Source organism: Acipenser ruthenus, unplaced genomic scaffold, assembly GCF_902713425.1.
Source record: "Acipenser ruthenus unplaced genomic scaffold, fAciRut3.2 maternal haplotype, whole genome shotgun sequence".
In the NCBI taxonomy this organism is placed as follows: domain Eukaryota; kingdom Metazoa; phylum Chordata; class Actinopteri; order Acipenseriformes; family Acipenseridae; genus Acipenser; species Acipenser ruthenus.
The window spans coordinates 53,341-76,675 of NW_026708296.1; the positions used below are offsets into that span (position 1 = coordinate 53,341).

The following is a 23,335-nucleotide window of genomic DNA, read 5'->3' on the forward strand; positions in this document are numbered from 1 at the left end:
GCAGAGACTATCGTCTCGAATGAGTCTGAATTTACATTGAAGACATTGAGAGACTTCTAGTGGAAACGTTTGCCATTGAATTTACACTGAAGACGCTGAGAAAGACTTCTAGTGGAAACGTTTGCCATTGAATTTACACTGAAGACGCTGAGAGAGACTTCTAGTGGAAACGTTTGCCATTGAATTTACACTGAAGACGCTGAGAAAGACTTCTAGTGGAAACGTTTGCCGTTGAATTTACACTGAAGACACTGAGAAAGACTTCTAGTGGAAACGTTTGCCGTTGAATTTACACTGAAGACACTGAGAAAGACTTCTAGTGGAAACGTTTGCCATTGAATTTACACTGAAGACGCTGAGAGAGACTTCTAGTGGAAACGTTTGCCATTGAATTTACACTGAAGATGAGACATCCTTCAGATGAGACATTAAACAAACAAGGTCCTATTGGAAGTGACTCTGCAGCAGCCACTGACTCCCTGTGTGTGTGTGTGTGTGTGTGTGTGTGTGTGTGTGTGTGTGTGTGTGTGTGTGTGACCCTGAGCGAGTCGCTTCACCTCCTTGTGCTCCGTCCTTCGGATGAGGCGTCAAACAAATGAGCTCCTATTGGAAGTGACTCTGCAGCAGCAGCAGCAGTTGTTGATGATGCAGAGTTCACCCCCCTAGTCTCTGGAAGTCGCTTTGGAGAAAAAGCCTCCGCTGAATGACAATGATAATAATAATAATAATAATAATAATAATAATAATAATAATAATAATAATAATTATTATATATATATGTGTGTGTCTCTTCAATCTCTTCAGTGTTAACTCAATGGCAAATGTTACGACGAGAAGTCTTTCTCAGCGGGTGCGTTAAGTAGCTGAGCGGCTCTGATCGAGGATTTTTCAGCTCTTGAGACTCGCTTACTCAACGCGCCCAGGGTCTTCGGTTCTGCGTTTTCAGGGCCCACGAAGTCAGGGTCTTTTTTTCTGGTGTTGCTGTGTTTCTGAAAGCTCTTGGAGGATTTCCTGTGCCTTATTACGCCTGGAGCTTTGATTTTGTAATTGACAGCCGGTGATCGATATGACTGGCAGGTGCTAGACTTGCTCAAACTTCTTACAGTCCATAACAATCTAACAGCATCCAAAGTGCACAGCTTTATCAGGGAGTGGTATTAATAACACCGGTGATAACAGAAGTCAAGGTTCAAGGCTATACTGGAGGCTGTGAGGTCCAGTGGTTAAAGAAAAGGGCTTGCAACGAGGAGGTCCCCGGTTCAAATCCCACCTCAGCCACTGACTCATTGTGTGACCCTGAGCAAGTCACTTCACCTCCTTGTGCTCCGTCTTTCGGGTGAGACGTAGTTGTAAGTGACTCTGCAGCTGATGCATAGTTCACACACCCTAGTCTCTGTAAGTCGGATAAAGGCATCTGCTAAATAAACAAAGAATTATTATGTGCTCAGAGAAACGTCTGTCCCTCTCTCTCTCCATTACTCCCCACACCCTCCCTCTCTCACTGCAACCTGCCTGAGTTTTCAAGTACTCCGCAGACTGCAGCTAGCAGCTATCTCTCATCCGTCTGATCCACAGCAACACAAGACAGGCAGCTAGTCTGAGTGACACAGACCGATCCACGACCATAAAGTATCTGCGCCTCGACACTGTGTTCAAAATGATTACACCTGACAGCACTGCTCCTCCGATTCCAGTCACACAGCGCCATCTGCTGATACAAAAACAGTATTGCTGTTATTCAACAATTTGTAAGTACAGCAAAGACGAAAACAACAGGAAGTGAACTAGATTTTCCCTGTGATCTGAAGAATGAAAACCTTGATTGGAAGTTTCTGTAAGTACTTGAAAATGAAAACACATGTTACAATATACAAAACAAAACATAAAGAGTATCAAAGCAATGTTCAAGAAAATTGAAAATTGTCTTTAAATCTTGGATTCCTCAAAATAGCCACCCTTTGCCTTAATAACAGCCTCACAAACACGAGGCATTCGGTTAACAAGTTTCAGCAGGAAATCACCCGACATGTCTTCCCAGCTCTTCTGCAGCGATTCCCAGAGATGTAGGGCACTTGTGGGTAGCTTTGCTTTGACTCTTCTGTCCAGTTCGTCCCATACAAGTTCTATGGGATTGAGGTCTGGAGACTGGGCAGGCCAGGTCATTAGATTGAGTTGTCCTTCACTTTCCTTCTTCGCCAGATAGTTCTTGCACAACGTTGAGGTGTGTTTCGGGTCATTATCTTGCTGAAGAATGAAGGACTGCCCAACTAGCCGTAATCCTGATGGAATGGCATGACTCTGGAGTATGCTATGATAGCCATGCTGATGGACTTGGTAAAGATCACAAACGTTTGACTGGTACTGTACATACATACATACATACATACAGTACATCTACCAAGAATTTCATATATACCTGTGTGCTGAAGACCAGCCGTTTCAGAGACAGTCCCAGTCGTTTTAGATACTGTGCCTTTTCTTCATCGGTCTTACGAGATCCTGCTCACAATGATTCGCTGGCCAGGATCGACTCGGCAAAAGCCAGCAATTTATTATGAAAGTAAAATCTTCTATTTTGTGAAATGCCACTGTTCCACTTCTCCCAGTACCAGCAGCTGTGGGCCGAGTCATTTTCTCAGAGGCTCTTGGGCACGTAACCCCTGGTTTGCACCCCTTCAGGTTCCTTTCTGTCCCAGACTGGCTCCTCTGAGTGGCTCTGCAGGATCCCTGGCTTCAGGGGCGCCGCCACCAGGGGGGGATGAACTAGACACAGAGATTGAGGGGTTTGTGAAGGAGACAAGGATCTCCAGCAGCTGGTTGAGAAGTGTGGGGGCCGTTATCACACCTTCAACAACAAGATGGCGGGCGATCGTACCCAGGTCACCGAGCTGCTGGAGAAGATAGACTGTATGAAGTCTGTATGAAGAACTTAAAATGAGTCTCATTCACAGCGTCTGAGATCATTCATTTACATGGTTACTGTACCAGATATACAGCCTGTAGTTATAATCAACCAATCAATACATTAAAACGATAGATAGATAGATAGATAGATAGATAGATAGATAGATAGATAGATAGATAGATAGATAGATAGTCTGTATGAAGAACTGTTAGCATCATTTTAAAAGAGTCTCATTCACAGCGTCTGAGATCATTCATTTACATGGTTACTGTACCAGATATACAGCCTGTAGTTATAATCAATCAGTCAATACATAAAAACGATAGAGATAGATAGATAGATAGATAGATAGATAGATAGATAGATAGTAAGTCATTGAATGAAGAAGTATTATCATTTTTAAATATTATCATTCAAAGTGCCATATTATAACCAACAACTCCAAACGATAGATAGATAGATAGATAGATAGATAGATAGATAGATATTCTCACTGAGAAATGCAGGATATTATATGTAAAGTAAAAGTTGAAATTCAAAAGCAAAGCAGATTCATACTTCAGAGGTATTATAAAACTGAGTGTGCATTTACTTAGTAGGTTAAGTGCTGTACTGTGCAGTGCCTCGGATTCCACACGGGGGCGCTAAAGTATCACAGTGTGCGGATTCCACACGGGGGCGCTAAAGTATCACAGTGTGCGGATTCCACACGGGGGCGCTAAACTATCACACTGTCTTGTTTATAGTTTTGTATCTCTGGCCCTCTGCATTCGAGAAGAAGCGAAATCGCCATTATTATTATTATTATTTTTTTTTTTATAAAATTCAGTAAAGAAACGAGGCTTGTTTACTAAAATATCATAATAGGGGGGTACAGATGAACATGGACGCCGCTGCTGCAGGCCCGGGTTCACGTAAGTATTCATTATTTTAAACTGGTAAGAATGTGTCTCTGAACAATAACTTAAACACGATGTAATGACGTTTAATAACACTTCGCAAAACCTCCAGCGTTTTGAAGTTTCCGTTAGTTTGCTGTATATAAGCAGAAAAAAAATATGTCAGGACTCGAACCTCGTTGTTTGAGACGTTTGTATTATTTAAAGGCAGTCTTGCCCGCTTTGGTATTTCTTAGTAAAGTTGTATTACGCTTTGGATTAAGATAAACTTTTTTAAGAAGCTGAACTTGAATACACTTTTCATAACGTGATGCTACAGTAATATAATTTCGGTATATCATATTACAGACGTTTGAAATCTACACTTAATTCCGTTGTTTATCGTTGAAGCACATAAATACATATTATGATTCATATATATATATATATATATATATATATATATATATATATATATATATATATATAATATATAATTTATTTAATAACCGTGTTTGTGAATTAATTTCATAAAGGGCTGGCTCTGTTGTAAAAAGTTAGATTTTTTTTTCCCCTAAGATGATAATGTTTCAATACTAAAATAAAAAAGTCTGTGGTTTATAAATATTTATATGTTTATATGTATTTATAAATACAACAGTAGCGTTCTAAAACGCTTCTCTCTGCTGCACAGTGTTTCTGGAGATCACTGCAACGCTGTATTTAACGCAGGTCGCTTTGTGGGAGATGAATATGAGGCGCAGGATGGAGAGTCTTCAGGTTCAGTTATAAAGTCAGGTTATTGTAACTGTGGAGCACCTTTAGGATCGTCTTACTGAAGTCTTTTACAGTTCAGACTTGTGAGCAAATTCATCCCAGGTCACACAGTTTTGACACATAATAAACAAGAGTAATTATGAATTATATGTAAGTGTGCAGCAGTTACTGAATGCTAGTGTAAAACAAATATAAACACATATTTACATCCCTTCCTTCGGATGAGTAAAACGAGCCAGGTCCTATTGGAAGTGACTCTGCAGCAGCCACTGTGTGTGTGTGTGTGTGTGTGTGTGTGTGTGTGTGTGACCCTGAGCGAGTCGCTTCACCTCCTTGTGCTCCGTCCTTCAGATGAGACGTCAAACAAACGAGCTCCTATTGGAAGTGACTCTGCAGCAGCCACTGACTCCCTGTGTGTGTGTGTGTGTGTGTGCGTGTGTGTGTGTGCGTGTGTGTGTGTGCGTGTGTGTGTGTGTGTGTGACCCTGAGCGAGTCGCTTCACCTCCTTGTGCTCCATCCTTCGGATGAGACGTCAAACAAACGAGCTCCTATTGGAAGTGACTCTGCAGCAGCCACTGACTCCCTGTGTGTGTGTGTGTGTGTGTGTGCGTGTGTGTGTGTGTGTGTGCGTGTGTGTGTGTGTGTGTGACCCTGAGCGAGTCGCTTCACCTCCTTGTGCTCCATCCTTCGGATGAGACGTCAAACAAACGAGCTCCTATTGGAAGTGACTCTGCAGCAGCAGCAGCAGCAGTTGTTGATGATGCAGAGTTCACCCCCCTAGTCTCTGGAAGTCGCTTTGGAGAAAAAGCCTCCTTCTGAACGACTCGTTAATAATAATAATAATAATAATAATAATAATAATAATAATAATAATAGTGGTTAGGGCTCTGGACTCGTGACCGGAGGGTCGTGGGTTCAATCCCAGGTGGGGGACACTGCTGCTGTACCCTTGAGCAAGGTACTTTAACTAGATTGCTCCAGTAAAAACCCAACTGTATAAATGGGGAATTGTATGTAAAAATAATGTGATATCTTGTAACAATTGTAAGTCGCCCTGGATAAGGGCGTCTGCTAAGAAATAAATAAATAAATAATAATAGTAATAATAATAAAAACCCCAAATTACTTTTTTTTTTTTTAGCACTATAAAGTTACAAGATTAAAATGTAGATCCTAATATTTTTTTTTAAATAAGGATAATTCTTTAATATAATACCGACAGCTGTTTCACTGCGTTGGAATTTGCATAGCTTTACAAAATCTGCAATGTGTGCAAAACATTTTAACTGACCTTTTCGGAGTGCAGTTCATTCATTTATTCTTTCTTCTTTTTAGCGGGGACCGAACAGAGATGGACTCCTGTCCCCGACCAAGCCCAGCGCAGCCCCTCCGAGCTGAGGATCGTTCTGCTTGGGAAGACCGGGGCTGGGAAGAGCGCCTCTGGAAACACCATCCTGGGCAGAGAGGAGTTCAGATCTCAAGTCAGCGCCACTTCAGTGACAAAAGCGTGCGAGAAGAGGACGGGGGTGGCGGCTGGGCGGCGCGTGGCCGTGATCGACACCCCGGGCTTTTTCGACACGACGCTGTCTCTGGAAGAGATCAGGGCAGAGATTGCCAGGTGCGTCTCCCTGTCCGCCCCGGGACCCCACGCTTTCCTGCTGGTGATGCCGCTGGGCAGATTCACAGAGGAGGAGAGGAGAGCGGTGCAGCTGATCCGGGGGATCTTCGGAGAGAGGGCGGCCAGCCGCACCATGCTGCTATTCACCCGCGCCGACGACCTGGAGGGCAAGCCCGTGGAGGGGTACCTTCAGGGAGCGGACGAGGAGCTGAGGGGCCTGGTGGAGAAGTGCGGGGGCCGCTGCCACGCCTTCAACAACAGGGAGAAGGGCGACCGCGCCCAGGTCGCAGAGCTGCTGGAGAAGATAGAGAGGATGGTGGAGGTGGAGAACGGAGGGGGCTGCTACACTAACGAGACGTACCGCCTCGCTGAAGAGGAGATCCGGACAGAGGAGGCCAGGATGCTGAGAGAGAGAGAGGAGGATGGTGGGACCGAAGAGGAGGAGGAGGAGGGGAGAAGAAGGATGACGGGCTGGGCGAAGCGAGCGAGACCCCCAGGTGGCCTCGGAGGGAAGCCGAGAGAGATTCCTCTGCCGACCCGCGAGAGAATCAGAAGCAGGGCGGAAGTCTCTAAGCGTGTCCTGGGGAAGCTCAAGATCCTGGTGGCCGCGGGGGCCGCGGGGGCGGCTGTAGGGGCCCTGTTCGGGGCCGCGGTGCCGCTAGCCGGGGCGGGGGGCGCTGTAGTGGCGGGGAAAGCCGTGGCTGCGGTGATGGCGGGCAGCGTCGCGGCTGGGGAAGCGGCGGGGGCTGTGGCAGCGGCCGTGGCGGGGAAAACGGCTCTCGGAGCAGCAGCGGGGGTCCTCTTGGGAGGCAGTGTGGGATCAGTGGCTGGAGCTGAAGCAGAGGGCCCGGCGCAGGCAGCTAGAGAGGCAGCCGAATCGGTGGGGGCGATTGGGGTGGCGGCTGTAGGGTTGGCAGTAGGGACAGGAGGGGTGGTAGCGGCTGGGGCGTCGCTGATGGCAGCTTCTGCTGCGGGGACCGCGCTGGGGGTAACGGGCGTGGAGGCAGTCGCTGGGGTAGAAGGGATCGCTGCAGGGCTGACCTGCAGGGCGGCAGTAGAGAGCTCCAGTGCTGTAGCTTCGACCGGAGCGGCTGTTAAATTGTTAACAGCCATGGCAGAGCTGGGGAGGGCAGCAGCGGGCGTGGCGCTGGCTGGGGGGCTGGCGCTGAAAATCGTTCGGGAAACTGTGAGGAGCGACACGACTTCGGATTCTGGCGTCTTTACTGAGAAAAAGACTTTTGAGGTTTACCTGAATAAGTAAGCGAGCGACGCTGGTTTCAATTTGAGGATTTAAAAAACGCTTTTTGACGTTTCAGGGGAATGTTTGGAAGCGATCAGGAAAGCTTAAGACGGTTCTCCCTCCATCGCTGTTTTATGAATTACCGCAACTTGTGTGCAAGACTGTGCATACCGGATTTAATTGTATAGGGAAAAAAAAAGACTGAATAGGACTACGGCATGCCTCTGCACCCGCGGCAATGGTGAGGCATGCTGGGAGCTGTAGTTCTTTATGCTGTGGTCTCGTATCACAAGCGATACAGACCTCTATTACGATACATCATGTACAGCCGTGGGCAAAAGTTTAGCAGCATCACCCTCTATATAGAATGAACTCCCTCAGCTTCATAGAGTCCAATGAAAGCTGCTGAATAATGTTCCCTTGTTAACATATTGAATTCCACCCCCTCTATATAGAATGAACTGATTCAGCTTCATAGAGTCCAATGAAAGCTGCTGAATAATGTTCCCTTGTTAACATATTGAATTCCACCCCCTCTATATAGAATGAACTCCCTCAGCTTCATAGAGTCCAATGAAAGCTGCTGAATAATGTTCCCTTGTTAACATATTGAATTCCACCCCCTCTATATAGAATGAACTGATTCAGCTTCATAGAGTCCAATGAAAGCTGCTGAATAATGTTCCCTTGTTAACATATTGAATTCCACCCCCTCTATATAGAATGAACTGATTCAGCTTCATAGAGTCCAATGAAAGCTGCTGAATAATGTTCCCTTGTTAACATATTGAATTCCACCCCCTCTATATAGAATGAACTCCCTCAGCTTCATAGAGTCCAATGAAAGCTGCTGAATAATGTTCCCTTGTTAACATATTGAATTCCACACCCTCTATATAGAATGAACTCCCTCAGCTTCATAGAGTCCAATGAAAGCTGCTGAATAATGTTCCCTTGTTAACATATTGAATTGCACCCCCTCTATATAGAATGAACTCCCTCAGCTTCATAGAGTCCAATGAAAGCTGCTGAATAATGTTCCCTTGTTAACATATTGAATTCCACCCCCTCTATATAGAATGAACTGATTCAGCTTCATAGAGTCCAATGAAAGCTGCTGAATAATGTTCCCTTGTTAACATATTGAATTCCACACCCAGCGCTTTGTAGTTTTCCAGAGACTGAACAGAAAAACTGACATTGAAAAAAAAATGTGACATTTCAGAAATCTAACATGAAATACTGCTGGACTGCGATTATGGCTTTCGGTATAGCCTTTTTTTTGTGATATCATTTTGTAGTTTTGTTTGATTACATCACGATGTTAAATAAAAGATCAAAATTATTTTTATATAGTTTTTTTTTTTTTTTTAATTACCGATATCTCAGTCCTAAAATTCTAGGTGATACAAAACGTTTTGTCAAAGCTATACAATTAAATCCGGTATGTATAATTTTGCACGTCCTCAATTATTATTTTTTTTGACAGTGGTTGAACGTTTTGGCAAAATTCTAAACATTTACAATTAGGATGGGTGACGATTACAATTTTAAACTGCAAAATCTTAATTACTGCTTGTTTCTGTAAAGCTTGAGTCGCTAACTAGAAAACTTCGAATCGCTGGTTAAAATATTAAAGAAATTGTTGGTAGCATTTCACTGCCTTAATTATTGTGAAAAATGAAGTCATTAAAAAATATTACACATTGTCTCGAGTCTTTTTTTAATAGTATTTATGTTTTGCTTTGTTTTAGTGAGGGTACGTCAAACAATAGTTATCCTTTTAGTTTTTTTAAATTGATAAAATAACCGTGTCCGATATATTTAAAATAATTTGTGTTATTTAATTATACAGTCTCTATACCTGTCTTTAACACACACAGACAAAAACACTCGCATGCCACACCTTTGAATTTTAAAACTTAATACATTTCTACACCATTTCTTAGTTGTACAGTTTCTGTTTTTACAATAAAACGCGTTTTTCGTGATATGACGTAGAATTGACCTTAAAACAATATTAAATAAAAAATTACATTTATGTAATGAGTGACATAATTCAAAATTTCAACGTAAGAATTTGAAGGTAAATTCTCCGGTTGCCCCACAGTTTTTTGAGACAAAAATTTCAATATAAACCGAGCGAAATTATTATAAATATAAATAATTTAAATAATATATTACCTTTTTTTCCATATTTTTTTTCACGGAGCGGTGCCGTATCCATCATTTTAAACAACCTTCGGTTTCCAACGGTCAAAAATTTTCAAATCTTTTCCTCGTGGCGCCTTTGCAGCGCGAGGCGTTCCATTTTTTAAAAAAAAAAAAACAGTTCGGTGGCTCGAGCTACTGTGGATTATTTAAAATTTTTAAAATTTTATTTTATTTTTGAATGATTAATGGAGTCAAGTTAAAATTACGATACAACGTAATTAACATTTTCTTCTCCGGATAAAAGAGATGACATCGTATTTATAGATACAGATTTTAAAAAAAGTATATTTTTTCTGGGGTCAAATTAACCAGTTATTATTATTATTATTATTATTATTATTATTATTATTATTATTATTTATTTCTTAGCACACGCCCTTATCCAGGGCGACTTACAATCGCAAGCAAATACATTTCAAGTGTTACAATACAAGTAATATTATTATTATTATTATTATTATTTATTTCTTAGCAGACAGTAATACAATAAGAGCAAGAAATACAATAACTTTTGTTCAAGTGTGACAAACCACAATTCAATAATACAGCAGATAATAGTGATAGTTACATCAGGATATGATTAAATAGTGATAGTTACATCAGGATGTGATTAAATACAAAGTACTACAGGTTAAACACTTGGCAGATTACAGTATTCTGAAGTACAGGATTAAATGCAGTAAAATAGGGGGCAGATAAGAGCAAAATAAAGCACATTTAAATGAAGGGTGATAGTGTCCCAGGATACAAACAGAGGAGTTCTACGTACAGGTGCTGAATTTACCAGTATAAATTCTACTTATAATTACTGTTACCAGTATCATTATTATTATTATTATTATTATTATTATTATTATTATTATTATTTATTTCTTAGTAGACGCCCTTATCCAGGGCGACTTACAGTCGTAAACAAAACTACATTTCAAGAATATGCGCTGAAGAAAGATAAACATTTATTTATGTATTTTTATATATATATCTGTTTAATTTACAGTAAAATTAAATTATATATTAATATAAGTTTTTGTGCGATAAAAAAAAAGTTATAGAAAGTTATAAAAACGTTTTTATCTTTCGCAAGACAGCTTTGTGATTTATTGTAACCACGAATTTCTCCCTTTTTTAAAATAAATAAATAAATAAATAAACCTCTAACCAGCTACAGTAAACTTAATTCAAATAATTCCTCCGACTTTATCTCATTAATAATTAATGAACCTACAGTCTATTTTTAAAACGCCAGTCTCTCGTTATGGGGGCGGAGTCAACCAACGTAGCTCATGAATAATAAATCCAGCCACTTGCAAAAATTAAATACTGCGCAAGGAGAGGGCGGGGTAACTCATGAATAATTAATTTACTTTTGCCTGCGTGAATTCCCCCAGCGGGGCGGGTTTATTTTCACAACCCAAAAGCTTCTGATGGCTGACGTACTATCAGGCCACGGCGTTCCCCGCTCTCTGATTGGCCGTGAGCCTGGTCTCATGACAACAACAGGGGCGCATTGACCAATCCGCGGCCGCCCTGGCTGTCGTCCGGTGTTTGTGTATGACATCATTGTGGAAGATCAAAATGGTCGCCTGTGTGTTGTTTTCTGGTTCGGGTCTGTGAGGCAGCCGCTATCTAGTGGCGAATGGCGTTATTTTTTTAAAATAAAAGGATTATTTATATTTTTAAAACGTATTTGGAGTGTTTTTTTTATTTTTTTTTAAACGAAACGGTTTCGGTAGAAGCGGCAGGGTTTGAGTTTTCGTCTCTCAAGCCCTCCCGACTTCACCGTTTTGAAAAAAAAAAAAATCATGGACAGCGATTTTTTGACATCGACGCTGGAAAACATGGACCCGTCGTTGTCGGAACTTGGAGGTGAATTTACCCTGGGGGACATTGACGGTACGTGAACGTTTATAATTCAGGGCTGCGAATCAGACTCCCGCTGCACAGCAGTGTGATCCAGTCCTGGTTTCACTAGGAGTTTAATAATCAGACACACCTGAGCTTGTTAGCTAGACACACTGGGGACTGATCAAGCTGGTAGCAGTAAAACCTGGACTGGATCACACTGCTGTGCGATAGGAGTCTGATTCCCAGCCCTGATCTCTCTGTCTAAATATCCCACAGTTCCCAGCAATATCCTGTAGCTCTCTTCACTATAAAATCAGCTACAAACCTCCTTCAACCAAAGTCTATCTACAGGGCTGGGAATCAGACTCCCGCTGCACAGCAGTGTGATCCAGTCCTGGTTTCACTAGGAGTTTAATAATCAGACACACCTGAGCTTGTTAGCTAGACACACTGGGGGCTGATCAAGCTGGTAGCAGTAAAACCTGGACTGGATCACACTGCTGTGCGATAGGAGTCTGATTCCCAGCCCTGCTCTCTCTGTCTAAATATCCCACAGTTCCCAGCAATATCCTGTAGCTCTCTTCACTATAAAATCAGCTACAAACCTCCTTCAACCAAAGTCTATCTACAGGGCTGGGAATCAGACTCCCGCTGCACAGCAGTGTGATCCAGTCCTGGTTTCACTAGGAGTTTAATAATCAGACACACCTGAGCTTGTTAGCTAGACACACTGGGGGCTGATCAAGCTGGTAGCAGTAAAACCTGGACTGGATCACACTGCTGTGCGATAGGAGTCTGATTCCCAGCCCTGCTCTCTCTGTCTAAATATCCCACAGTTCCCAGCAATATCCTGTAGCTCTCTTCACTATAAAATCAGCTACAAACCTCCTTCAACCAAAGTCTATCTACAGGGCTGGGAATCAGACTCCCGCTGCACAGCAGTGTGATCCAGTCCTGGTTTCACTAGGAGTTTAATAATCAGACACACCTGAGCTTGTTAGCGAGACACACTGGGGGCTGATCAAGCTGGTAGCTCTATTTACCGTGCTGTGCGGTTTCTGTAAGGCGATTTCGACTTGTGATATTCCTGAGGTTTAGCACCGATCGTGACTGCCGGATGTTGTTTTAGATAAACTCTGTAGTTCAAAATTCGTGCTAATCGGGGTCTATGAAACGAACAGGAAGCGTTTAAATGATATAATAGACTCCCGACACTGTAACTTCTATAAAGAGACAGCCTACACAGTACAGATTCATTTATAGAATGATACTCAATCCTGATCCTGGAGATCCAGTCCAGGTTTTTACTCCAAGCCGGTTCTACTGCAGTTGAACTGAAGCTGCTGAGAGGCAATTGACTAGTATAGGATCTGGTTGGAATAAAGACCAGGACTGGATTAGATCGCGAGATCCGGAGTTGAGTTCCACTGCCCTACACAACACCCAACGTAGAAACTCAAAAGCAAACTTCTTGTCTAGATAGGAGGGAGACAACTCAGATACAGACTGTGTTAACCGCTGTCTGTCTCTTCTCTCTGTTACAGAAATGCTGCAGTTCGTCAGCAATCAAGACTTCCCTGATATTTTCGATGACCAGCGACAGCAAACGCTGACCCCCTGTACCCCCCTCCCCCAGCTACCCCAAATCCCTCCACAAACCCAACCTCAGCAGCTGCTGTACCAAGTCGGCAGCACCTCCCAGCTGTCCCCCATCGTCCAATCCCCGCAGCCCCTGACCCTAAGCCCTGCCCACCTGACCACCGTGGGCCAATCCCCGCAGCCCCTGACCCTGGGCCCCGCCCCGAGCCCCCCTCAGCTGGTTCCGGTGGCCTCGGTGCAGCGCAGCGCCCCCTTGCTGCAGCCCCGGCTCCAGCAGATCCAGCCCCAGGCTGTCATGTTCGCTCCCGGGTTCAGCACCACCTCCTCCCAGACTCGCTTCATCCAGCACCCTGTCATCTACCAGAGCAGCCCCTCCACCAGCTTCCAGGGTGAGAGAGCGTGCGTGCGTGTGTGTGTGTGTGTGTGTGTGTCTGTCTGTGTGTGTGTGTCTCAGTGTATCTATCTCAGTGTGTGTGTGTGTGTGTGTCTGTCTGTGTGTGTGTGTCTCAGTGTATCTATCTCAGTGTGTGTGTGTGTGTGTGTCTCAGTGTATCTATCTCAGTGTGTGTGTGTGTGTGTGTCTCAGTGTATCTATCTCAGTGTGTGTGTGTGTCTCAGTGTATCTATCTCAGTGTGTGTGTGTCTCAGTGTATCGCAGTGTGTGTGTGTGTGTCTGTCTGTGTGTGTGTGTCTCAGTGTATCTATCTCAGTGTGTGTGTGTGTGTGTGTCTCAGTGTATCTATCTCAGTGTGTGTGTGTGTGTGTCTCAGTGTATCTATCTCAGTGTGTGTGTGTGTCTCAGTGTATCTATCTCAGTGTGTGTGTGTGTCTCAGTGTATCTATCTCAGTGTGTGTGTGTCTCAGTGTATCGCAGTGTGTGTGTGTGTGTGTGTGTGTGTGTGTCTCAGTGTATCTATCTCAGTGTGTGTGTGTGTGTGTGTCTCAGTGTATCTATCTCAGTGTGTGTGTGTGTCTCAGTGTATCTATCTCAGTGTGTGTGTGTCTCAGTGTATCGCAGTGTGTGTGTGTGTGTGTGTGTGTGTGTGTGTGTCTCAGTGTATCTATCTCAGTGTGTGTGTGTGTGTGTGTCTCAGTGTATCTATCTCAGTGTGTGTGTGTGTCTCAGTGTATCTATCTCAGTGTGTGTGTGTGTCTCAGTGTATCTATCTCAGTGTGTGTGTGTGTCTCAGTGTATCTATCTCAGTGTGTGTGTGTGTCTCAGTGTATCGCAGTGTGTGTGTGTGTGTGTGTGTGTGTGTGTGTGTGTGTCTCAGTGTATCTATCTCAGTGTGTGTGTGTGTGTGTGTGTGTGTGTGTGTGTGTGTCTCAGTGTATCTATCTCAGTGTGTGTGTGTGTGTGTCTCAGTGTATCTATCTCAGTGTGTGTGTGTGTGTGTGTGTGTCTCAGTGTATCTATCTCAGTGTGTGTGTGTGTGTGTGTGTGTGTGTGTGTCTCAGTGTATCTATCTCAGTGTGTGTGTGTGTCTCAGTGTATCTATCTCAGTGTGTGTGTGTGTCTCAGTGTATCTATCTCAGTGTGTGTGTGTGTCTCAGTGTATCTATCTCAGTGTGTGTGTGTCTCAGTGTATCGCAGTGTGTGTGTGTGTGTGTGTGTGTGTGTCTCAGTGTATCGCAGTGTGTGTGTGTGTGTGTGTGTGTGTGTGTGTGTGTATCGCAGTGTGTGTGTGTGTGTGTGTGTGTGTGTGTGTGTGTGTGTGTGTGTTTGTGTTACTACCCACGTCTTTAGCAATGTATTGTGTGTGTTTTAAGTGCGAGAGCGAGGAGTCACGTTTTATCCTCTTTCTCTCTCTCTCCCTCTTTCTCTTTCTCTCTCTTTCTCTCTCGCTCTCTCTCTCCCCCCCCCCCCCCCCCTCTCTCTCTCTCTCCAGTCTTACAGCCTCAAGTTCAGAGTCTGGTGACCTCCTCGCAGGTCCAGCCAGTCACCATCCAGCACCAGCTCCAGCCCCAGCGGGTTCTGACCCACACCGGAACCGGAACCATCCAGACCCTGAGCACAGCTCCCACACAGCAGGTCCAGCAGGTCCAGCAAGTCCAGCAGGTCCAGCAGGTCAGTCCGGTGCCATACAGTCCAGTCAAGTACAATCTACAGTCCAGTCCAATCTACAATACAGTCCGGTCCAGTACAATACAGTCCGGTCCAATCTACAGTCCAGTCCAATCTACAGTACAGTCCAGTCCAATCTACAGTACGGACCAGTCCAATACAGACCAGTCCAATCTACAGTACAGAGCAGTCCAATCTACAATACAGACCAGTCCAATCTACAATACAGTCTGGTCCAATCTACAGTACAGACCAGTCCAATCTACAGTACAGACCAGTCCAATCTACAGTACGGACCAGTCCAATACAGACCAGTCCAATCTACAGTACAGACCAGTCCAATCTATAATACAGACCAGTCCAATCTACAGTACAGACCAGTCCAATACAGACCAGTCCAATCTACAGTACAGACCAGTCCAATCTACAATACAGCCCATTCCAATCTACAATACAGTCCAATCTACAATACAGTCCAGTCCAATCTACAATACAGTCCAATCTACAATACAGTCTGGTCCAATCTACAATGCAGACCAGTCCAATCTACAATACAGTCCAATCTACAATACAGTCCAATCTACAATACAGACCAGTCCAATCTACAATACAGACCAGTCCAGTATAATACAATCCAGTCCAATCTACAGTACAGACCAGTCCAATCTACAATACTGTCCAGTCCAATACAGTCCAGTCCAGTCCAATCTCCAGTCCCGTCCAGCACATGCTAATGTGTTCTGTGCCTCCTTGTGTTCTAGGTGCTGGTCCACCAGCCCCAGAACTCCCTGGTTCTGACCACCCTGAAGCCCGATGGTACCCAGGTTCTGTCCACCATGCAGAACCCAGGCATCACCACCCTGTCCCACCCACTGCAGGTACCAGTACAGACTTAATCGCCATTGATTTGGTAGTTGTTTGTAAAGGTGAGGGAAGGACAGATTTTCCTGTTTTTTGAAGCTAACGGCCATTGATTGGGTAGTCGGTTGTAAAGGTGAAGGAAGGACAGATTTTCTTGTTCTTTGAAGCTAACGGCCTTTGATTTGTGTACAGAGTTGTAAAGGCGAGGGAAGGACTGATTTTCTTGTTTAGAAACTAACTGCCATTGATTTGGTAGTTGTTTGTAAAGGTGAAGGAAGGACAGCTTTTCCTGTTTTGAAACTAACTGCCATTGATTTGGTAGTTGTTTGTAAAGGTGAAGGAAGGACAGCTTTTCCTGTTTTTGAAGCTAACCACCGTTGATTTGGTAGTCTGTTGTAAAGGTGAAGGAAGGACAGCTTTTATTGTTTTTGAAGTTAATCGCCATTGATTTATTAGAGTTGTAAAAGCGAAGGAAGGACAGATTTTCTTGCTTTGAAATCGTCACGTTTACGAACAAGAGCTATTCCATGCCTGTAGAATTTTTTATTTTTTAAATACTTCTTAAAGGAGTTTGAGCACAGCGCGGGTTGTAATGTGACTTTGTTTGTTTGTTTGTTTGTGTGTTTGTTTGTTTGTTTGTTTGTGTGTTTGTTTATTTATTTTCGTTGTTTTTTGTCGCTCTTGTTCTTTTCCGAGACCCTGATGGGCGGCAGCGGAACCATCCTGACCACACTTCCTGTCGTGATGGGCGGGGACAAGGTGCCGATCAAGCAGCTGACCTCGTCTTCGTTGCTGTCGTCGTCGGCGACGCTGGCAGGGGGCGGGGCCGGGGAGTTCGGGGGCGGGGTTGTGAAGGAGGGGGAGAGAAGGACCACCCACAACATCATAGAGAAGAGATACAGATCATCCATCAACGACAAGATACTGGAGCTCAAGGACCTGGTCATGGGCAGCGACTCCAAGGTGAGGCTGCGGGGCGGGCTCTGCATTCAGCTGGGTTGGGAGCTATGGAGCTGTTTTGGGTTGTATGGAGTTGTGTTGAGTTCTATTGAGTTGTATTGGGTTGTATTGAGTTGTATTGGGTTGTATTGGGTTGTATTGGGTTGTATTGGGTTGTATTGAGTTGTATTGGGTTGTGTGGAGTTGTATTGGGTTGTATTGGGTTGTATTGGGTTGTATTGGGTTGTGTGGAGTTGTGTGGAGTTGTATTGGGTTGTATTGAGTTGTATTGGGTTGTGTGGAGTTGTATTGGGTTGTATTGGGTTGTATTGGGTTGTATTGGGTTGTGTGGAGTTGTGTGGAGTTGTGTGGAGTTGTATTGAGTTGTATGGAGTTGTATTGGGTTGTATGGAGTTGTATTGGGTTGTATTGGGCTATATTGGGCTATATTGGGTTGTATTGGGTTGTATTGGGTTGTATTGAGTTGTATTGGGTTGTATTGAGTTGTATTGGGTTGTATTGGGCTATATTGGGTTGTATGGAGTTGTATTGGGCTATATTGGGTTGTATGGAGTTGTATTGAGTTGTATTGAGTTGTATTGGGTTGTATTGGGTTGTATTGAGTTGTATTGGGTTGTATGGAGTTGTATTGAGTTGTATTGGGTTGTATGGAGTTGTATTGAGTTGTATTGGGCTATATTGGGTTGTATTGGGTTGTATGGAGTTGTATTGAGTTGTATTGGGTTGTATTGAGTTGTATTGGGTTGTATTGGGCTATATTGGGTTGTATGGAGTTGTATTGGGCTATATTGGGTTGTATTGGGTTGTATGGAGTTGTATTGAGTTGTATTGAGTTGTATTGGGTTGTATTGAGTTGTATTGAGTTGTATTGGGCTATATTGGGTTGTATTGGGTTATATTGAATTGTATTGAGTTGTGTTGGGTTGTATGGAGTTGTATTGGGTTGTGTGGAGTTGTATTGGTTTGTATTGGGTTGTATGGAGTTGTATTGGGCTATATTGGGTTGTATGGAGTTGTATTGGGCTATATTGGGTTGTATGGAGTTGTATTGAGTTGTATTGGGTTGTATTGGGTTGTATTGAGTTGTATTGAGTTGTATTGTGCAGAGGGCAGCTGTAAGACTTGGTTATGGGTCTGATTGGATTGCAATCACTTACCCCCTCTCTCTCACCCCCTCACCCCCTCTTTCTCTCCCCCCCCTCCCCCCTCTCTCTCACCCCCTCTTTCTCTCTCCCCCCTCTCCCCCCTCTCTCTCTCTCTCCCCCTCTCACCCCCTCACCCCCTCTCTCTCACCCCCTCACCCCCTCTTTCTCTCTCACCCCTCTCCCGCCCTCTCTCTCTCCCCCTCTCTCAGGTGCACAAGTCAGGAGTTCTGAGGAAGGCGATCGATTACATCCGCTACCTGCAGCAGGTCAACCAGAGACTGAGGCAGGAGAACCTGGCACTGAAGATGGGCAACCACAAGAACAGTGAGGCTCTCCCCTCTCCTCTCCTCTCCTCTCTCTCCCAGCTCCCTCCCCTCTCCTCTCCTCTCTCTCTCTCACAGCTTCCATCTCCTCTTACTCCTCTCCTATCTGATCTCCTCTCCTCTCTGATCTCCTCTCCTCTCTCTGATCTCCTCTCTCTCATCTCATCTCCTCTCCTCTCCTCTCTCCCCCTCTCTCATCTCCTCTCCTCTCTCATCTCATCTCCTTTCTCCTCTCTACCAGCTCCCTCGCCTCTCTCATTTCCTCTCCTCTTTCTCATCTCCTCTCTCCCAGCTCCCTCTCCTCTCCCAGCTCCATCTCTCCTCACCCCTCTCTGCTCTCTCTCCTCACCCCTCTGTCTCCTCTCTCCTTTCAGAGTTGAACAGTGTTGATCTCTCATCTCTCCCCTCTCTCTCATCTCCTCTCCTCTCTCATCTCATCTCCTTTCTCCTCTCTACCAGCTCCCTCGCCTCTCTCATTTCCTCTCCTCTTTCTCATCTCCTCTCTCCCAGCTCCCTCTCCTCTCCCAGCTCCATCTCTCCTCACCCCTCTCTGCTCTCTCTCCTCACCCCTCTGTCTCCTCTCTCCTTTCAGAGTTGAACAGTGTTGATCTCTCATCTCTCCCTCTCTCTCTCTCCTCTCAGAGTTGAAGAGTGTGGATCTCTCCTCTCTCCTGGACTCCGATGTTGAGATGAAGACTGACGACTTCAAGCAGAACCTGCTGATGATGTCACCGCCCGCGTCGGACTCGGGTTCCGCGGCCGAGTTCTCCCCCTATTCCATCGACTCGGAGCCGGGGAGCCCTCTACTGGACGATGCCAAGGTAGTACGTCCCAAAAAACAGAGAGATAGAGAGACAGAGAGACAGAGACAGAGACAGCCCTGTAGATAGACTTTGGTTGAAGGAGGTTTGTAGCTGATTTTATAGTGAAGAGAGCTACAGGATATTACTGGGAACTGTGGGATATTTAGACAGAGAGATCAGGGAGGGGAATCAGACTCCTATCGCACGGCAGTGTGATCCAGTCCAGGTTTTACTGCTACCAGCTTGATCAGCCCCCAGTGTGTCTCGCTAACAAGCTCAGGTGTGTCTTATTAAACTCCTAGTGAAACCAGGACTGGATCACACTGCTGTGCAGCGGGAGTCTGATTCCCAGCCCTGCCCCTCTCTGTCACACACACACTAACCCCCCTCCCTCTCTCCACACCCCCCTCCAGGTTAAACAGGACCCTGACTGCTCCCCCTCCTCTCTGGGGGTACCGGATCGATCTCGAGTCCTGCTCTGCGCTCTGACCTTCCTCTGCCTCTCCTTCAACCCCCTCTCCTCTCTCCTGGGGGGCCGGGGGTCTTCGCTGGACTCCAGCCCAGGAGAGGGGCCCCACGGCTCAGGCAGGACCATGCTGGGGGTCCAGAACACGGGTGAGTGATGGGGGAACAGAACCCACCGACCCGAACCATCGAAATATCTGTCCCAGAACCATCGTGAAAAGCACAGCACAGTTTAATACAGCATTGTGAAGCACAGAGAGGTCTGGTAAAGCATAGGGAAGCATTGTAAAGCACAGAGAGGTCTGGTATAGCATAGGGAAGCATTGTAAAGCACAGAGAGGTCTGGTATAGCATAGGGAAGCATTGTAAAGCACAGAGAGGTCTGGTAAAGCATAGGGAAGCATTGTAAAGCACAGAGAGGTCTGGTAAAGCATAGGGAAGCATTGTAAAGCACAGAGAGGTCTGGTAAAGCATAGGGAAGCATTGTAAAGCACAGAGAGGTCTGGTAAAGCATAGGGAAGCATTGTAAAGCACAGAGAGGTCTGGTAAAGCATAGGGAAGCATTGTAAAGCACAGAGAGGTCTGGTAAAGCATAGGGAAGCATTGTAAAGCACAGAGAGGTCTGGTAAAGCATAGGGAAGCATTGTAAAGCACAGAGAGGTCTGGTAAAGCATAGGGAAGCATTGTAAAGCACAGAGAGGTCTGGTAAAGCATAGGGAAGCATTGTAAAGCACAGAGAGGTCTGGTAAAGCATAGGGAAGCATTGTAAAACACAGAGAGGTCTGGTAAAGCATAGGGAAGCATTGTAAAGCACAGAGAGGTCTGGTAAAGCATAGGGAAGCATTGTAAAGCACAGAGAGGTCTGGTAAAGCATAGGGAAGCATTGTAAAGCACAGAGAGGTCTGGTAAAGCATAGGGAAGCATTGTGAATCAATGTATTTTCTCTCCCTGCCTCAGAGCCCCCCAGTGTGGACTGGCTTTCCTGGCTGCTCCCTGCTGTGTTGCTGTGGGTGGTGAATGGGTCGCTGCTACTGGGAGTGCTGGCCAAGCTGCTGGTGCACTGGGAGCCCGTCACGCGGCTCCACTCCCCCTCCTCCCTCGCACACTGGAGGCACCGCAAGCAGGCTGACCTCGATGTGGACCGGGTGAGAGGAGATGGGCCGGGGAGTGTGTGTGTGTGTGCCTGTGTGTCTCGGTGTGTGTGTTCCTGTGTGTCTCGGTGTGTGTGTTCCTGTGTGTCTCACTGTTTGTGTGTGTGTGTTTGTGTGTGTGCGTGCCTGTGTGTCTCAGTGTGTGTGTCAATTTAGCCAGGGTAAGAGAGGGGAGGGAGGGCGTATGTGTGAGTGAGTCTGTCTCTGAGTTTATCTGTCTGTCTGTCCGTCTTAGTGTCTCTCTAATCCTAACCCCCTCTCTCTCTCCTCTCTCTCTCTCCCCTCTCTAACCCTCTCTCTCTCTCTCTCTCTCCTCTCTAACCCTCTCTCTCTCTCCTCTCTAACCCTCTCTCTCTCTCTCTCTCTCTCTCCTCTCTAACCTCCCCTCTCTCTCTCCTCTAACCCTCTGTCTCTCCTCTCTAACCTCCCCTCTCTAACCTCCCCCCTCTCTCTCTCTCCTCTCTAACCCCCCTCTCTCTCTCTCTCTCTCTTTCCTCTCTAACCCCCCTCTCTCTCTCTCTCCGATCTAACCCCCTCTCTCTCTCTCCTCTCTAACCCCCCTCTCTCTCTCTCTCTCTCTAACCCCCTCTCTCCTCTCTCTCTCTCTCTAACCCCCCCCCCCTCTCTCTCTCTCTCTCTCTCTCTCTCTCTCCCTCTAACCCCCTCTCTCTCTCTCTCTCTCTCTCTCTCTCTCCTCTCCTCTCTCTCTCTCTCTCTCTCTCTCTCTCTCTCTCTCTCTCTCCCTCTAACCCCCTCTCTCTCTCTCTCTCCTCTCTCAGGGTGATTTCTCCTCGGCCGGCAGTAACCTGCACACCTCCCTCTCTCTCCTCTCTCGCTCTCTCCCCCGCCTCTCGCTGTGACCTCGCCTGCTCCCTCGCCTGGAACCTCATTCGCTACTCCCTGCAGCGGGTCCCGCCCCTCCGCTGGGCCCTGCGCCTGATTGGAGGGGGCGGGAGAGAGGGGGCGGGGCTGGAGGAGGAGCACAGGAAGATTAGCGCTGGAGACGCTGCCCAGGTTTATCACAGACTGAATCAACTGCACCTCACAGGTACCTGAGCACTCAGAAATTACAATTATACTGCCGTTTTGTTTAATTACAAATCCAGTTACAATTATGCTGCATTGGATTCACTAGGAGTTTAATAATCAGACACACCACCTGAGCTTGTTAGCGAGACACACTGGGGGCTGATCAAGCTGGTAGCAGTAAAACCTGGACTGGATCACACTGCTGTGCGATAGGAGTCTGATTCCCATCCCTGATCTCTCTGTCTAAATATCCCACAGTTCCCAGCAATATCCTGTAGCTCTCTTCACTATAAAATCAGCTACAAACCTCCTTCAACCAAAGTGTATCTACAGGGCTGGGAATCAGACTCCCGCTGCACAGCAGTGTGATCCAGTCCTGGTTTCACTAGGAGTTTAATAATAAGGCACACCTGAGCTTATTAGCTAGACACACTGGGGGCTGATCAAGCTGGTAGCAGTAAAACCTGGACTGGATCACACTGCTGTGGGATGGGAGTCTGATTCAGTCACACTGAAGCCCTTGTCCCTGTGTCCTCTGTGCAGGAAAGCTGCAAGGCAGCGCCCCCTACAGTCTGAACCTGGCGCTGAGCGCGGTGAACCTGGCGGAGAGCGCGGGGGAGAGGATCCCAACCCCACTGCGCGCGGAGATCTACGTGACTGCGGCCATCGCGCTGAGGAGAGCACTGCGGAGACACTGCAACTGCCTGCCAGTGAGGCTATACACACTGCGGCTGTACACACTGCGGCTATCCACACTGCAGCTATCCACACTGCAGCTATCTACACTGCAGCTATCCACACTGCAGCTATCTACAGTGCAGCTATCCACACTGCAGCTATCTACACTGCAGCTATCTACACTGCAGCTATCCACTGCGGCTATATACACTGCAGCTATCTACACTGCAGCTATCCACACTGCAGCTATCTACACTGCAGCTATCCACACTGCAGCTATCTACAGTGCAGCTATCCACACTGCAGCTATCTACACTGCAGCTATCTACACTGCAGCTATCCACTGCGGCTATATACACTGCAGCTATCTACACTGCAGCTATCCACTGCGGCTATATACACTGCAGCTATCCACACTGCAGCTATCCACACTGCAGCTATCTATCTATCTATCTATCTATCTATCTATCTATCTATCTATCTATCTATCTATCTCTCTATCTATCGTTTTTATGTATTGATTGGTTGATTATAACTACAGGCTGTATATCTGGTACAGTAACCATGTAAATGAATGATCTCAGACGCTGTGAATGAGACTCTTTTAAAATGATGCTAACAGTTCTTCATACAGACTATCTATCTATCTATCTATCTATCTATCTATCTATCTATCTATCTATAGTTTTTATGTATTGATTGATTGATTGATTGATTATAACTACAGGCTGTATATCTGGTACAGTAACCATGTAAATGAATGATCTCAGACGCTGTGA

The 23,335-nt window shown here is 45.6% G+C and overlaps 2 protein-coding genes across 2 annotated transcripts; both read left to right on the plus strand.

Annotated features, from left to right (window-relative positions):
• Nucleotides 1-11,455, plus strand: LOC117968007 (uncharacterized). Its single transcript, XM_059020675.1, has 2 exons — nucleotides 1-3,819; nucleotides 5,896-11,455. The coding sequence occupies exons 1-2, from the start codon at nucleotides 3,783-3,785 to the stop codon at nucleotides 7,437-7,439; spliced, it is 1,581 nt and encodes a 526-aa protein (XP_058876658.1). The 5' UTR covers nucleotides 1-3,782; the 3' UTR covers nucleotides 7,440-11,455.
• LOC117432517 (sterol regulatory element-binding protein 2) lies at nucleotides 11,393-22,689 on the plus strand (the record flags this gene model as incomplete). Its single annotated transcript, XM_059020673.1, is given in 12 exon segments — nucleotides 11,393-11,525; nucleotides 13,022-13,465; nucleotides 14,966-15,144; nucleotides 15,903-16,018; nucleotides 16,686-16,965; nucleotides 18,317-18,431; nucleotides 19,073-19,251; nucleotides 19,647-19,848; nucleotides 20,656-20,843; nucleotides 21,629-21,691; nucleotides 21,693-21,897; nucleotides 22,422-22,689. Coding segments are annotated over 12 exon segments (2,330 nt in total), but the record flags the coding sequence as incomplete, so codon positions are not given.
• Between the last annotated feature and the right edge of the window lie 646 nt (nucleotides 22,690-23,335).

Bases quoted from the DNA above. Each gene is read 5' to 3' on its own strand.
- LOC117968007 (XM_059020675.1), top strand. From the start codon at position 3,783: ATGAACATGGACGCCGCTGCTGCAGGCCCGGGTTCAC. The intron at 3,820-5,895 runs GTAAGTATTCAT...TCTTCTTTTTAG, and splicing joins TGCTGCAGGCCCGGGTTCAC to CGGGGACCGAACAGAGATGG.